The 16,181-nt window shown below is 43.2% G+C and overlaps 7 protein-coding genes across 7 annotated transcripts; 5 read left to right on the top strand and 2 right to left on the bottom strand.

Moving 5' to 3' along the window:
- Nucleotides 1-48: 48 nt before the first annotated feature.
- On the top strand, nt 49-2,093 carry EAF01_010401 (uncharacterized protein; the record flags this gene model as incomplete). Its single annotated transcript, XM_038918658.1, has 6 exons — nt 49-64; nt 407-650; nt 803-879; nt 939-1,365; nt 1,620-1,859; nt 2,018-2,093. The coding sequence occupies 6 exons, from the start codon at nt 49-51 to the stop codon at nt 2,091-2,093; spliced, it is 1,080 nt and encodes a 359-aa protein (XP_038765883.1).
- Nucleotides 2,094-3,304: 1,211 nt separating this feature from the next.
- EAF01_010400 (uncharacterized protein) lies at nt 3,305-4,449 on the top strand (the record flags this gene model as incomplete). Its single annotated transcript, XM_038918657.1, has 2 exons — nt 3,305-3,478; nt 3,532-4,449. The coding sequence occupies 2 exons, from the start codon at nt 3,305-3,307 to the stop codon at nt 4,447-4,449; spliced, it is 1,092 nt and encodes a 363-aa protein (XP_038765882.1).
- A 1,089-nt stretch (nt 4,450-5,538) lies between these two features.
- Nucleotides 5,539-9,431, top strand: EAF01_010399 (DNA-directed RNA polymerase II subunit RPB2; the record flags this gene model as incomplete). Its single annotated transcript, XM_038918656.1, has 3 exons — nt 5,539-7,929; nt 7,986-9,214; nt 9,269-9,431. 3 exons carry the CDS (start codon nt 5,539-5,541, stop codon nt 9,429-9,431), a joined length of 3,783 nt encoding a protein of 1,260 aa, XP_038765881.1.
- Nucleotides 9,432-9,751: 320 nt separating this feature from the next.
- EAF01_010398 (uncharacterized protein) lies at nt 9,752-10,623 on the bottom strand. The gene is made up of 2 exons (XM_038918655.1): nt 10,292-10,623; nt 9,752-10,221 (listed from the first exon to the last, which is right to left on the bottom strand). The coding sequence occupies exons 1-2, from the start codon at nt 10,385-10,387 to the stop codon at nt 10,084-10,086; spliced, it is 234 nt and encodes a 77-aa protein (XP_038765880.1). The 5' UTR covers nt 10,388-10,623; the 3' UTR covers nt 9,752-10,083.
- A 132-nt stretch (nt 10,624-10,755) lies between these two features.
- Nucleotides 10,756-11,469, top strand: EAF01_010397 (uncharacterized protein; the record flags this gene model as incomplete). The annotated part of the gene is made up of 6 exons (XM_038918654.1): nt 10,756-10,758; nt 10,858-10,896; nt 10,955-10,988; nt 11,051-11,059; nt 11,122-11,222; nt 11,296-11,469. 6 exons carry the CDS (start codon nt 10,756-10,758, stop codon nt 11,467-11,469), a joined length of 360 nt encoding a protein of 119 aa, XP_038765879.1.
- Nucleotides 11,470-11,975: 506 nt separating this feature from the next.
- EAF01_010396 (uncharacterized protein) lies at nt 11,976-13,173 on the top strand (the record flags this gene model as incomplete). The annotated part of the gene is made up of 2 exons (XM_038918653.1): nt 11,976-12,312; nt 12,371-13,173. The coding sequence occupies 2 exons, from the start codon at nt 11,976-11,978 to the stop codon at nt 13,171-13,173; spliced, it is 1,140 nt and encodes a 379-aa protein (XP_038765878.1).
- Nucleotides 13,174-14,354: 1,181 nt separating this feature from the next.
- On the bottom strand, nt 14,355-15,584 carry EAF01_010395 (uncharacterized protein; the record flags this gene model as incomplete). The annotated part of the gene is made up of 5 exons (XM_038918652.1): nt 14,355-14,514; nt 14,587-14,961; nt 15,013-15,148; nt 15,199-15,371; nt 15,421-15,584. 5 exons carry the CDS (start codon nt 15,582-15,584, stop codon nt 14,355-14,357), a joined length of 1,008 nt encoding a protein of 335 aa, XP_038765877.1.
- Nucleotides 15,585-16,181: the final 597 nt, after the last annotated feature.

Here is a 16,181-nt window from a genome sequence, read left to right as displayed (position 1 = left end):
CCTTATCCAGCGAATTACCCACAAGTTCGCGGTTTCACCAAGGATCAGATGATTGGAAAGAAGGGTGAGTACAAAAGCCCCGTTTGACAGCTCGAGAGCTGGCCATGATGGGACTCACCAATCTCTTGACCGATATGCCTAACTGGCACATTATTCAACCACAAAGATACTGCAATATGGCACGAAACGGCTATGAAAAGTAAATTGATAAGCGAGAAAGCTTGGGAGTGGTGCTTGACTGAGTTGAGAGACAAGGCAAGGTTGTTCAGTACTATAAATCGTGTTCTTGCTTTGGATGCTGGAGCTTGTTTCCAAATCAGAGACTAGTGTACCTAAAATTTTGACGAGAGCCCTGTACACGACGATTGCAGAACTGTGCCGTCAGCTTGACAAAAATGACTGGCAGATTGTCGTCGGGATCAACAAGTTGTCAACATTGTAGACCCATCATTGTTTCCGCTGACTTACGGAAAAACGAAAGTTTTATTGGACGGAGGTAAAGTTGATGTAAACGGCTGTTCCAAATCATACGGACAAGGTATCACTACAGGAATTCCACAAGTCCACCCAAATAGAAGCAGTATGGCAGGTGCTGCTAACGCACTGAAAATAGACGTCCCCTTCAATAAAGATACAAATCTCTACCGCTGGTCAACAAACTATCAATGACTTCCATGCGAGGTAGAATTTGATGGCAATTCTGACACTTCCGTGCGTATCACTTCCTACATTAACAATGTACACCCTATCAAAAACAAAGGACTATATGGCATGATCGAACAGCTTATACAATTAGTCATAGTTTGCTCAAAGGCGAGTATGGACGTGTTCCCATCCGAAGTAGAACACACGGCACCGTAGATCAAGAGGAAGAACCTGGTGAATCTTTAGCAACGATCGAAAGTCGCATGATAACGACCCCGAACATCCTAAACCAGGAACTGCATTCACATATGAAGACTGGAAAAAAGGAAGAAATGGTAAGTCTATTGTAGGTCAAGCTGTATGGGAAGGTCTTCCGGAGCATGCATGGCGCTCAGAAAGAGTGCATGAGTGTATTGACACAGACCATGAATTCTACAGCATTTCTCTACAGGAAAGCTTTCGGGAAAAGGGACTGCAAGTTTTTGTGCAAATTGGAAGTATCGAATTGCATGAATGGGATAACCCATGGCTAGAAAGTGATTGGGATATTGATGGAACACGGAGTGAACATATTGCTGCTACATCTATATGTTTCTACGATGTGCAGAATATAGCAAACATGCAAGTTTCCTTTCGACAGAAAACTTGTATGAGCAAACCAGCATACCATCGTTCGGACGATGATCTTTTTGCTAAAACTTTTGGTATTGAGGAAGATGAGTATTATGATGATAAGAGTTTTCACTTTGCTCCTGCTACTCAAGAATTGGGCTCAATAGCTGGAAGGAAGGACGGATATTGAGTTGGTCCAATGAGTTGCAATATAAATTCGAGCCTTTTACGAGAAACAGTCTTACAGAATCGGGTCATGCGAGAATCATTAAACTTATGTTGGTAGATCCATAGTATCGAATCTATTCGACTTAAAATGTGCCACCGCAAAGACATGATTAGTGGGCTAATGAAGTCTTTAGAAAGGAGAGTTTAGGAAGAAAATTGCCAGCGGAGCTGTTAAACATGATTGATAAAGCTATGAATGAATGGCCGATAGGAAGGGATGAGGCGAAGGAAGATCTGGATAATCTACTTGAAGAACATCGCTGGGCGAAGGGAGCCCAGGTTCGTTTGACGAAGGCTTGGTGTGGGTGTGTTGTTGTGCTTGCCATATGTTGGGGTATTGCCGAGATCATTGAGAGAGATGTTTGGGCATTCAGGTATATTTGAGATAGATATTGTCTGCAAAGCGGCGTGTTATTTTCTGTTGCATTCAGGGGCTTGCGGAAAACCACAATGAGAGCATTGAAATAGTAATTTTAGCTTGCTGTTTCCTTGATACTATGCACATGAACTCATGGCTAACACCAAATGCCAGTTCTCCTCTTCAAATGTTCTTCCCAGACAGCAGCCTTCATCTACCATACATTGTCCTCACATGGAAACCATTTTGACAACAAGCTGCAGATAACATCGGATACACAAGTGAATGCAAAAGAACTAACCACAGCAATGATAGTTTCCACGCACACAACAATTGAATCACATATAATTCCCTCAACAATGTTCCACTCGGAAATCCAAACACGGACTTAAGGCTGTCGATAAAAACCCAAAACTACCAGGTCGTGCATGTGGGAAGAATCCCCTATGCATAATTATCTCGAAATATCCCCAAAGCACAATTGACTATCCAGACAATCAATGATGTCAGGAATGTGCTGTAAAATCAACTGAATTTGGCACCATCTCCTTTTCTAATTGGCAATAGCTGTTGGGGCGGCAATTGCAATAGGAAGCACTCGCTTCCATTGACAAGAGATATTTTTCCGACTTTTCGAACTCGAAGGTTCAATAAATTACGCCATTTATTCCATTCCAAATGATGTCTGTCGATCCGAGTTAACCTATTCAATCTCAGCATCATTGAAAGCCAATTCATGCTTTTAGATGGACTGATTGATCCGAACCCTTTGTTAATCGTTCAAAGGGTCCAAAGAGCCCGCCAATTGGCTGGTGTCGATGCGTATCGATATCAATAATCGATCCACAATTATGTCCAAGCCAAGAGACCTCGGCATCGGTAAACAATTTCATCCCTCCTTATTACCCCAAGCCTCATGAAACCTGAAGTGCATACATAATCTTCTTCATCAGAAACCTGTCTTTCCTTACATCTCCATCTTATTTTCATATCTAGGTTCTTTTAACCCGATTATAAGCAAAGCCGACGCTATCGTCCGAAACGGAAAACTCCATTTATGATAGCGCAGGGTTTGCTAAACTCCATTCCTCGCTAGCAACGCTATCGACATCATCGTTTTTACTAGTTTGAGGATTCTCGTGTTCCTCCACAGGAAGTTTCGTTTACTTGCTGTCTAGAACCATATCTGATTGGTGCTCTTTGCGGATTTAAATAGCTTTATTTCATCCAGACTCTTCGACTTGGAATCTTCGGCCGAAATAGAGTTTGGGAAAAAAGTGGAGATCAGTACATCACATATCATACCAAGACGCAGTGACCTGGATTAGATCATTGAATACATATACCATGTCTACACCCACGAAGAGTCCTGCTTCTGTAGCAACAGATAGGATCCTCTCTCTTACAAATCACTTAAAAGACTCTCTGAATCCATCCGACGACTTACACAAAGCAAAAATAATGGCATCTTCATACAAATTTGAAGGATGGATGGCGTTGGACAAGGAGGCGGCTAAGGGAAATATGGTATGGCAAGAATTCGAGCCAAAGACTTGGACAGAGGATGATGTCGATATTAAAATTGCCTACTGCGGTATCTGTGGGTCTGATATTCATACATTGAGATCTGGATGGGTATGTACCTCTTCCCTGGAATATGGAAGAGAGAAATACTGATTTGGCTATAGGGCGCGACGAAGTACCCAGCTTGCGTAGGACATGAGCTAGCTGGTACTGCTGTGAAAGTGGGGAAAAACGTAAAGCACATTAAGCTTGGTGACCGATGTGGTGTTGGTGCACAATCAAGTGCTTGCCTGAAGCCTGAGTGCGAGGAATGTGCAAGTGGTATGGAAAACCATTGCACAAAAATGGTTGGAACTTATAACGGAGTTTATCCCGATGGTTCCAAGTCCTACGGCGGTTATGCAGACTACTGCCGTGCTCCATCGCATTTTGTTATCAAGATTCCTGATGGACTTTCTCTTGCCGAAGCAGCTCCTATGTTGTGCGGAGGTGTTACAACCTGGTCACCCCTTGTCAACAACGGAGCCGGACCTGACAAGCGAGTCGGAATTGTTGGTATCGGAGGCTTGGGTCATTTTGGTCTCTTGTGGGCCAAGGGTCTCGGCTGCAAAGAGGTTGTTGCAATCTCCCGGACAAGCGGAAAGAAAGCCGATGCAGAGAAGATGGGTGCCACCAAATTCATTGCTACAGACGAAGACGAAGATTGGGCCAAGAAGAACGCTAGATCTCTTGACTTGATCGTCTGTACCGTCTCTAGCCCAAAGATGCCAGTAGCTGGATATCTTTCATTGCTGAAAACCAAGGGTGAATTTATTCAGGTTGGAGCTCCAGAGGATGTCATCCCAGCTTTGAATATGTTCGCCTTCATTGGAAAGGGAGTAAAGCTTGGAGGTAGTGCAATTGGCACACCAAAGGATATCAGTAACATGTTGGAGTTTGCTGCCAAGAATAACATCCATCCTTTCATTCAGGAGAGACCATTATCGGAGGCAAATCAAGCTGTTGTTGATATGGAGGATGGAAAAGCTCGTTACCGTTATGTTTTGGTCAACGAGAAGCATGCAAAGGAGTTGAAGCAATAAACAGTTTTGATGAATATGTATGTATGAATGAATGTACGTGTGTATGATGAAGAGATGAAATAATACAGAGGCAAGAGACAAACAGTATCTAAGTGAATGTAGAAGTATTGTATAATCTGAATCTACAATGATAGATGTGCACAAAGCTCAAATGAAAGATAAGTATAGAAGAGGAAAGGGATATCTTTAAACGTTAGAAAGTATATAGAGTCCACTCAAGAAGTATCAGTGCAATAAGAATGTGGTACTACGAGCGTATGTGTGTATGTTCCACCACTCATGATATTCGGTCCAGTGAGGCTTGATACTGACAACTAGATATAATGTTCTAGCAACTGTATAAGCTCCAGTAATCAATCAAACTTGTTCCTATTATGCAAACCCAGTCCTAAAGTTTAGAAAATCATCAACAGGATTGATTATTTCTCTTCACCATTTGAGGTCGACAAACAAAGAAATCAAGCACAATCATGTCAAGATATTGAGAATATGCAGGTAATAAGGCTTCTTAGATTGAGGAATACACTGTGAAAGAGATCAACTCGTAGTCTTCTTGAGAATTAGATGCTCAGTTCTAGAACTCCTCAAACAATCACTAGACAAGTGGTGAATGCATCAACAAAGCTCGTAAGAGAATACAATACTGTAAAGGGGTGTTCTTCGGCTTGGTTATTAGTTTATCCGAGCCCCACGCTAGTCTCAAAAAGCTAAGCTTGATTTGCAATTCTACGGCTTACACTTTTGCTTATACGCCCTGGGCAACTTCTTTGAAAGGCTTCGTCCAGCTCGAACTATTTCTGTACCTTCATTAATCTCACCTTGAATTCTGAAACTTGAGCCTCAACGTCAACAAAACTATATCATCGTGCCAGTCTTCAAATCTCTTCAACTAATTTTTGTATGATCTTTATGCTATTGTTTCTTTGTTCTTGAGGTCCTTTTTGGTCCTGGGGACGCGCCAATCTTTTGTTTGAGGCGACAGCTCTCAACTTTGCCTTTGCGACAATTCCAACTACAACTCCGCATTCCATCAACCTTCCGATCTCAACTCGATTTGCATACAGATAGTGGAGTTCAAATTCACACAACATGGCTGATTACGAAGAGGGATATGAATATGATGATTATGGAGAGGAGGATGCAGGTATCACGGCAGAGGACTGCTGGACGGTTATTTCTTCTTTCTTCGAAGCAAAAGGTCTAGTTTCGCAGCAACTCGATTCTTTCGATGAATTCGTCCAAACTACGATGCAAGAGCTTGTCGAAGAAAATTCACAGCTCACGCTCGATCAAAACAATCCACCTTCGTCCCACGACAATCCTATCGCACTCCGTCGATATGAAATCAAGTTCGGTACCATCATGCTATCTCGACCGGCTATGACCGAAGGTGATGGAAGTACACAAGTCATGTTACCACAAGAAGCTCGTTTGCGAAATCTCACGTATTCAAGTCCTCTTTATATAGAGATGACGAAGAGTACTCAAGTCGCTGTAGAGCGTCCTGTTCCTCTCAACGAGCTTGATGACGAACAAGAAGCTGAGATGGTGAATGGCGGAGAACATCCTACACGATTGGTCTGGGAATATGAGGATGGTGATCCAGAAGGCCCTAAAGGGGCTCCACTTCCAGAACAAGTTTATATCGGAAAATTACCTATGATGTTGAAGTCGGAATTTTGTATATTGAAGGGTCTCGATGAAGACGAACTTTATGGATGGAACGAATGCCCTTACGACCAAGGAGGATATTTCATCATCAACGGAAGTGAGAAGGTTCTGATCGCCCAAGAGCGTAGTGCCGCCAACATTGTTCAAGTCTTCAAGAAGCCAGCGAACAGCGCAGTGTCTTACTTGGCTGAAATTCGAAGTGCTTTGGAGAAGGGTTCGCGCCTTATTTCTTCATTGCAAATCAAACTATACGACAAAGGTGACAGCAACCGAGGAGGTTTTGGTAAAACTGTCAAGTCAACTTTACCGTATATCAAGGCAGACATCCCTATAGCCATCGTCTTTCGCGCGCTTGGTGTTGTATCTGATGAAGACATTTTGAACCATATCTGTTACGATCGAAATGATACCCAAATGCTCGAGATGTTGAAGCCTTGTATTGAGGAAGCTTTCGTCATCCAAGATCGTGAAGTTGCCCTCGATTTCATTGGAAAGCGTGGTAACGGTACATCTTTGACTCGTGATAAGCGTATCAAATATGCCCGCGACATCATGCAGAAAGAGCTGCTTCCTCATATCTCTCAAAAGGAAGGTAGCGAAACCCGAAAGGCATTCTTCTTGGGTTACATGGTTCATAAGTTACTTCAATGCGCTCTTGGTCGTCGGGAGACTGATGATCGAGATCATTTCGGCAAGAAGCGTTTAGATTTGGCTGGACCCTTACTTGCAAAGTTGTTCAGAAATCTGTTCCGTAGATTGACAACAGATGTGTACAGATACTTGCAACGTTGCGTGGAAAACAACCGAGAGTTTAATTTGACTTTGGGTGTGAAATCCACAACAATCACGAACGGTCTGAAATATTCTTTGGCCACAGGTAACTGGGGTGATCAGAAGAAGGCAGCAAGTTCGACCGCTGGTGTGTCTCAAGTGTTGAACAGATATACCTTTGCTTCAACGCTTTCTCATTTGCGCCGAACCAATACACCCATCGGACGTGATGGAAAGATCGCCAAACCTAGACAACTGCATAATACTCATTGGGGTCTGGTCTGCCCGGCAGAGACACCCGAGGGTCAAGCTTGTGGTTTGGTTAAGAATTTGGCTTTGATGTGTTACGTTACAGTTGGTACGCCAAGTGATCCAATCGTCGAATTCATGATTCAACGAAACATGGAAGTGTTGGAGGAGTATGAACCACTCCGAGCACCCAATGCAACAAAGGTTTTCGTCAATGGTGTTTGGGTTGGTATTCATCGAGATCCTGCTCATTTGGTCAAATGTGTCCAAGATCTTCGTAGATCACACTTGATCTCTCACGAAGTTTCACTCATTCGAGAAATTCGTGACAGAGAGTTCAAGATTTTCACCGATGCAGGACGAGTGTGCAGACCTCTATTGGTTATTGACAATGATCCTGACAGCGCCAACAAAGGTAACTTGGTGTTGAATAAGGATCACATTCGCCGTCTGGAGGATGATCAGTTGCTACCAGCAAACATGGATAAGATTGGGAAAGTAAAAAACGGATACTATGGATTCCAAGGTTTGATTAATGATGGTGTGGTTGAGTATCTGGACGCCGAGGAAGAAGAGACCGTCATGATCACTATGACACCTGAAGATCTGGACATCTCTCGACAACTTCAGGCTGGTTATCAAATTCGTCCTGATGAAAGTGGTGATTTGAACAAGCGTGTCAAGGCACCTATCAACCCAACTGCCCATGTCTGGACTCATTGTGAAATTCATCCAAGTATGATCTTGGGTATCTGCGCAAGCATTATTCCCTTCCCGGATCACAATCAGGTAAGCTTTAAGTTCAATGAATTTATTCATTCAATGCTAATTTTATTGCTACAAAGTCTCCTCGTAACTGTTATCAATCCGCTATGGGTAAACAAGCTATGGGAGTTTTCCTCACTAACTTTGATGTGCGCATGGATACTATGGCCAACATCTTATACTATCCTCAAAAGCCTCTCGCCACTACACGTTCTATGGAGTTCTTAAAGTTCAGAGAACTGCCCGCAGGTCAAAACGCCATTGTCGCTATCATGTGTTACTCTGGCTACAATCAAGAAGATTCCGTTATTATGAACCAAAGTAGCATTGATCGTGGATTGTTCCGAAGTCTGTTCTATCGGGCCTACACCGATCAAGAAAAGCGTATTGGTATGAATGTTGTGGAACAATTCGAAAAGCCATACAGATCCGATACTCTTAAGCTCAAGCAGGGTACATATGACAAACTTGACGATGATGGAATCGTGGCTCCTGGTGTTCGTGTCACTGGTGCCGATATCATTATCGGAAAGACTGCACCAATTGCTCCCGACTCTGAGGAAATGGGTCAGCGCACAAAAGCTCATGTCAAGCGTGATGCATCAACACCTCTTCGAAGTACCGAGAGTGGTCTTGTTGATCAAGTACTTATTACCACCAATGCCGAAGGTCTTCGATTCGTCAAGGTCAGAATGAGAACTACCAAAATCCCTCAAATTGGTGACAAATTTGCTTCGCGTCACGGACAGAAGGGTACTATCGGTATTACATATATGCAGCAGGACATGCCGTTCACTAGAGAGGGTGTAGTTCCAGATCTTATCATCAATCCTCACGCTATTCCATCTCGTATGACAATTGCACATTTGATCGAGTGTCAATTGAGTAAAGTTTCTACTCTGCGTGGACTTGAGGGTGATGCTACACCATTTACCGAAGTCACTGTCGATTCTGTTTCTAAGCTTCTCCGTGCACATGGTTACCATTCTCGTGGTTTCGAGATCATGTACCATGGTCACACTGGTCGTAAGATGATGGCCCAAGTCTTCCTTGGTCCCACATATTATCAACGTTTGCGTCACATGGTCGACGACAAGATTCATGCACGTGCCAGAGGACCCGTACAAATTCTAACCAGACAACCCGTGGAAGGTCGTGCTAGAGATGGTGGTCTTCGTTTCGGAGAGATGGAACGTGATTGTATGATTTCTCACGGTGCTAGTGCTTTCTTGAAGGAGAGATTGTTTGAGGTTTCAGATGCTTTCAGAGTTCATATCTGTGATATCTGTGGACTCATGACACCAATTGCGTAAGTTTATGTGCCATTTGAAGAATAAAAAGAGTTATGCTGACTTATTTATAGTAAAATCAATACCGGTTCTTTTGAATGTCGTCCTTGCAAGAACAAGACAAAGATTTCCCAAATTCACATCCCGTATGCCGCTAAATTACTTTTCCAAGAGTTAGCAGCAATGAATATTGCCACAAGAATGTTCACAAAGAGATCTGGCATTACGGTGCGCTGATTTTGTATGATCTAATTACGACTGGATGGGGGTAGACTATGAATTTCGTGGGCAGGGGAAATCTTTGCATATCGTGGCGTTTGGGAGGGAAGAAAGATTGTGACCATTAAGAAGGGGCATTCAAATTATTTGCATAGGATGAAGAAGTTTGGTTGCGTTTCTCATTTGCAGAAATATTCTGCCAAATATTCTACGTCATGGTGCTGAAGATGCACAGAAAAGCATTATATTGGGCGCACATCATGAAATTGGATGGTGCTGCTGTATCATATTAAGATTTTTCTTTAGGCATAAAGAACAAGATAATAACTGATAATCTGATCGATGGTGTGGCTTGATCTCTTTTGTTTTTGTGAAAGTTCTCTTCGAAGTTCATATCGAATCATCTTCATGGTCCATTTGTACAGGAGTTAATATATTCCTTAAATCATGCCATCCATGCCTACATGCTCCAATCATAGAACTGATTGCTAGATGTACTCTAGGACTCCCTCTATAACTTCCTGTTCCTACTCATACATATTGATCCGTAACTTCTGTTGCCGTGTACCCATGTTTGTAATATACATCTCTCGTTCATTGTTCAAACGAGTACCATAATTCGTAATCCCTAAACATAACATCTATACTTGTCTGAAGTTGCAGAGGTATATCATTTCGTAGTCCCATCACTAACATTCTGCACCTTCCTATATTCTTCTTCCATCGCCCGCTGCAAATCGAAATCTAACTGGCGCTCTTTTTTTATGCGCTGTTGTTCCATATCTCGGATTACGCCTGCGTGCATTGCCTGTGCATTGGTTTAATAAATGTGCAGCGACTGGAAATAGGACGGAGGGGAATTGAGAGGCAGAACATACAGCTTTCTCGGCCGTCTGCGCATAATGTACGAAGACTATAGTGCCGGCGGCGAAGAGTGAAGTGCCGAGGAGTGTTAACTTTGCTGGGCGAGACATTGAGTTGGTTTGTCGGCACGCCTTATAATGAATTATGAGAAGCAACTCAAAATGTCTACAAATATGTAATGTTCAGTGAGAACGAGACGAATATCTATAAATTCTAGAATGGTGGAGTGATTTGAGAAGCTGCAATCGATGCAATAGGCGCAGACGGAAGTTGCCGGACCGGGGTATCTACACTGCACCAGGAGAGCTTGTTGCATCTGTTGGAGCTATCTAAGCTTGAACCACCCCAAATCCAACGTTAACTCTCCACTTTCTTCTTGCGCGACGCTGATAACGATTCGAAGACACGATTGATATTTGAAAGAGAAGAAACCTTGAACTTATTGTATTGTTTGTGCAGAGAACAGTCGGATTTGAAGATGGTATGTTTACTCCGACGATTTGGATTGGGGGTTACGTTAGATGGACATGGATGGAATGGAGGTTGGGTTATGAGTGATTTGCTAATTGTGAGGTAATAGTCGGCACAGAATTCGGCGGGTATCCAGACGTTGCTTGATGTATGTTTGGGGCTCTAGGATGATGAGAGGAGGATGGAGATACTAATTGAGAGGTTAGGCAGAGAGAGATGCGCAGAAGATTGTTCAGAAAGGTGAGTTGGAATTCAAGAGTGTTGGTAAAGTTTAAGTTATATGCTAATATTTCTACCTACAGCTAGAGAATGTGAGTTGATATTTACGAAGACGCTGTGTTTGTAGGATGGAATAATGCTGATAGGGATGCAGACCGCACAAAACGTGTAAAGGAAGCAAGAGACGAGGCAAAGAAGGAAATCGATGCGTATAGAAAGGAAAAGGAAGATGAGTTCAAGAAGTTCGAGGCAGAGGTATGTTGTGTCTGGATAATGGGGAGGGTATTCTAGCTGGGAACGATTTGGGGTACTAACATGTTGGATCTAGCACACGAGCGGCAACAAGAAGGCAGAAGAAGATGCCAACAAGGATGCTGAGATCAAGTTGAAGGAGATCAAGGAAGCAGGCAAGAAGGGGGAGAGTCAGGTTGTATCGGATCTATTGAAGGCAGTCTTCGATGTTAAGCCTGTTGTACCTGAACGTATTGAAGGACCAAAATAGGGCGGGCACTCAATCTTGAGTTTATTTGGGGGGGGGGGTTGAGCAATGGGAAATTGTAAGGGGAGATGGTTGTGGTAGTGAAGACTATTAGTTTTCTACCATGATGAGAGTTATATTGAAGTTACTGTTGTGGTGAAGAGGCAATTGATGATAACCTGTGTATAGACTAGCTTGCGATTAACAACAAAGATATCCTCTGTTTCGCATTATGGTTCAGAACATGTGCTCAATATTCTGAAGACTCCATACCTAGGAATCGTATACAACCTTGTGGATACTGATAATAATGTTGATATTGATCTTGACTTTAGATGCGTCTAATGCGACTATTTTTAGCAAACGCCCGTCCCGCTCCTCAAGGCCAATCACATGTTTCCATCTACGTCACTAGTTTTACCAACAAAAATCTAGCCCCGCGAACACTATCAAGCATCTTCTTCCTTCCACCTCGACTTTCTTCAAGATGGCAATGATTTTTAGCCAAACTCAATGTATAATATCCAATTATGACATTTCAGGTCGCTCGTGTAGCATCGATAAGATGTCTATCTCACAATGTACCACGAGCCAAACGACCTATAATGCTCTCCTTCAATACCGCCCGCCCCCGTAAACTTTCTACCTCAACGACAAATTCCCAAATACAAATACATAATTCAGCCATCCATACCTCACAGAAACGTATTCCTCAACCACGTACATCTTTTATTCATGCAGCGGGAATCCACACGTCGAATGTTCGACAACATGAGAAGGAAAAGGATATGAGAAATGCGGATCCGAAGGTTAGTGATATTGGAAGGGCGATTGAGGATGATTTTGCTACAATTAGAGATTGTTATGGTATTTTTCCTCGCATGCCTCCTCGATGTAATGTAAAACAAGGAACTAATGAGGTTAGCTACACCTAAGCATCCCATTGTTCTCGCACACGGCCTCTTCGGTTTCGACGAAGTTCGCATTGCGGGCACTCTTCTCCCCGCAGTACAATATTGGCGCGGTATCACGAATGCTCTTCGCGCAAAAGGCATCGAGGTAATCATCGCCTCTGTACCCGCTTCCGGCAGTATCGAAGAACGCGCCGCGGCATTGGGGGAAGATATTGCCGCGAAGGCGAATGGGAAGAGTGTTAACATTATCGCGCATAGTATGGGGGGATTAGATGCCCGCTTTATGATATCGCGGTTGCAGCCGCCGAATGTGGAAGTGCTGAGTTTGACGACGATTGCGACGCCGCATCGGGGAAGCGCGTTTGCGGATTACTGTTTCGATGAGAGTTGGTGGCATGGAATGATACCGGGGTTGATTAAGAAATTGAATGAGGTGGGGATTAGTACGGGGGCTTTTACACAGTTGACGAGGAAATATATGGGTGAGGAGTTTAATCCGAAGACGCCGGATGATCAGAGTGTGCGATATTTTAGCTATGGGGCGACTTGCGATCCGAAGCTGTGGAGTGCGTTTCGGAAGAGTCATGGGATAGTGCAGAAAGTTGAGGGGCCAAATGATGGGTTGGTTAGTGTGGAGAGTAGTCGTTGGGGAACTTATAAGGGGACTTTGGTGGATGTCAGTCATTTGGATTTGATCAATTGGACGAATAGGTTGAGGTGGTTGGTGTGGGAGTTGACGGGGAATGTGAGGAAGTTTAATGCGATTGCTTTTTATTTGGATATTGCGGATATGCTAGCGAAAGAGGGGCTTTAGACCGGGTTGGATGACTAGGGTATGGATTTGGAGTCTGGCTAGAATGTTTTGACTGATTGGATTCTGGAAAGAAAAGTTTGGGATTGGAGAGACGCTTGGGGGTAAAAATATTGGGATAGAACAGATAGAAATAAAGTTCCTCGAGTAGAAAATTTAAACTCCTTTCTCCCTCTTCGCACTCCTATTGTCAGACTTATGCCCAGTTCTAGTTCTAGTTCTTGCGCTCGTATCTGAAGATAATTACCTCGCTAATCATTGTATCCCATGAACAACCCCCCTATATCAATCACCCGAACCAATTCCCATCCACTTACCCCCGTACTCCTATCAACTACGAATCTCAGCAGAGATGTATTAAATTTCCAATTCAGATATCACATGTATCATAAATCATAAATCAGAACAGGCAATTCTAATCCTTCCTAACCAATCACGATATACTCATATGAATACTTGGTAGATATATTATTCTTATATCTATCTATCTATCTATCTATCTATCTATTTATCTATCTATTTATCTATCTATCTATCTATCCAGATACAAAGCAAGGAAAGTTATATATATCTATAACAATATATTATAACTTAGCTAGAGGATACATAATAGATGTCCGAAGAAGCATATATTATCCCACGCAATACTTATATATTTACCCCGTAGTAAAAAACCACGCGACATATGAGATCTTTTTCTCTTGATCATACAATTTTTATCTACGTACTACTTACTTACTATTCGAGTACTCGACTCTACATTGATTTCCAAAAAAAAAAAAAAAAAAAGAACAAAAAAAAAATTGAAAAGGGGAATATTCAAGCTCGAAAATAACGTAGCTAGCTAGTTATTTGTAAATCTGCAACTACAATTACAAAGTTCCCAAAAGCAAGACGATTGCCAAACATTACCAATACCCAATCACCAATACGAAAACACAGCGCTCAACAAAGTCAAGTCATCTATACAGCACAGAATATAACGATTGTATTTTCAAACTATGTACGTTTCTTTGCCTCTCCATCCATTCAGTCATCCACCAACAAAAACTACCTATCCACAAGAATAAAAAGCAGCATCAATCCACAAGCCACCAGCCAGCTAGCCCATCATTTTCCACTCTCCACACACCTTGAGCTCCTCATACGGACTCGCTCGCTTACATACTCGCTCGCAAGCTCTCTTACAGAGCCAAAGTAGCACCTGCCGAGCCGACAACAGCCGCAACGACATTTGCGCTACCCAACAAGGAATACGAGTATGGGAGGGAAGTGGTGGTCAATTTACCGACTGGGGCTGTGTTGGTGTATCCGCCGAGATCGTTGTCGAATGCGTTTGCGTATCTATAATTTTTGTGTGAGTATGTTTATATATGGCGAGGAGATGTGAACAGGAGAAGAGAGAGAAAAACATACCCAGTATCATCACTGTAGAGCGCAGCGATTGGCTGACTGACATTCTTGAAAACGTTGCTTTGGACCAAGAGTTGCGCACCGTCTCTGGTGTCGACACCGGTAATGGCATTCAAGAAGTAGCTGTTGTATACGTGACCGGTTCCGAATCTGAAAGAGGGAGTGCGGGAGCCGACGTTGGACCAGTAGTTGTTGTGTTGAGTGACGGTGAGGTGTCCGGTGTCTTCTGCGGCGTTGTTGTCGGAATGGCCGATGAGAGATGCCTTGAAGTGGTCGTGGATGTAGGAGTTGGAGATGGTGACCCAGTCCGAGGCGTGGGAGACGTCGATGAGTCCGTCGTAGTAGTCTTTGCCGTGGGTGAGATCGGAGGAGACGTCGCTGGAAGTAAGTTAGTTTCGATTTTTGTTCTAGATTTTGGGAAGCACGAACACATGATCAATCCAAACATTCTTTGCTGCTTGGATACCAATAGCATCGCCATTGGAAGCCAGGACTTTCTGACTAATGATATTTCGCACAATGACATTTGTGGATTTATTGATATAAAGACCAATTCCAATGAGTGCTAGAAAGTCATTAGTACCGTCTAAGATCTGAGATAAGAAGAGAACATACTAGCTTCTTTCTTTCCAATAATCGTCTTGTTGGATCCAACTCTGACTTGAGCAGAGCCAGAGATGGTACCGCTAACGACAATGACTCTTGCAACTGCGTCGTTGGTTACTGCTGTTGTGAATTGAGCAAGTGTAGAAACAGTGGTGGTTGCACCACCTGCTCCTCCTTTGGTTCTGAAAAATTGTTAGAAAGGCACAAAGGCGATATTGAGGAATTACTTACCCGCCATTTTGAGTTGCAAAACCGGTAGTAGCAACATCGGTGATAGCAGCTCTCTTAGCGACATTTGCACGCTCAGCAATAGCATCACCTTCAGTTGGTGTTGGAGCAGCAGAGACAAACTGTGCAAGGACTGCGAGTCCTGTGGAGAGAATGGAGAGCTTCATTTTCAGATACTCAGGAAGTTCGTTGCAGAAAGATCGATTCGAGAGATTGATTGTAGAGCTGCCAATTTCGTTCTTTGCCTTGAGTTGAGTGAGCTGTGAAGAATGAGGATTTCATGGAATCTTCTTCTCCTTTATATATTTTAGATTCCTCGTTCAACCCCCATATCATCAAACGAGGTTTGAGTCGATTCGATGCCAGTACAACCACAGCCGTGCAAATGTTCACGGAACGCTTTCAGCACGGAAAACGTATCCATTGATGCTCATCAAATCCGCTCACGATCGACGGCGCTTTCAGACACCCTCGATTCCACGAATGAAGAATCTCCCTCATCACAATACAACAACCACACTCCTCTCTGTTGATTCATCCAGCAAAGTCAAACGCAACATCGAGCGAGCCAAGAAAGTGCGCATCAAGGTATCTTTGTACACGCCAAGCAACATAGATGAAGCTTGTTTAACACTCAGGTTGGTGGGTCTGCACACTCGTAGATTTTCCGTCCATAGACGATTTAGTACGCTTAGAAATCTGGGGACCCCGCAATATTCAGGGTGCATGTGCGACATTCAATAGTACTCCTCTAGACAAATACG

This window comes from Botrytis porri (genome assembly GCF_014898465.1).
Source record: "Botrytis porri strain MUCL 3234 chromosome Unknown BPOR_016, whole genome shotgun sequence".
In the NCBI taxonomy this organism is placed as follows: domain Eukaryota; kingdom Fungi; phylum Ascomycota; class Leotiomycetes; order Helotiales; family Sclerotiniaceae; genus Botrytis; species Botrytis porri.
The sequence above is the reverse complement of the archived record's forward strand: the minus strand, read 5'-3'. Positions and strand labels throughout refer to the sequence as shown.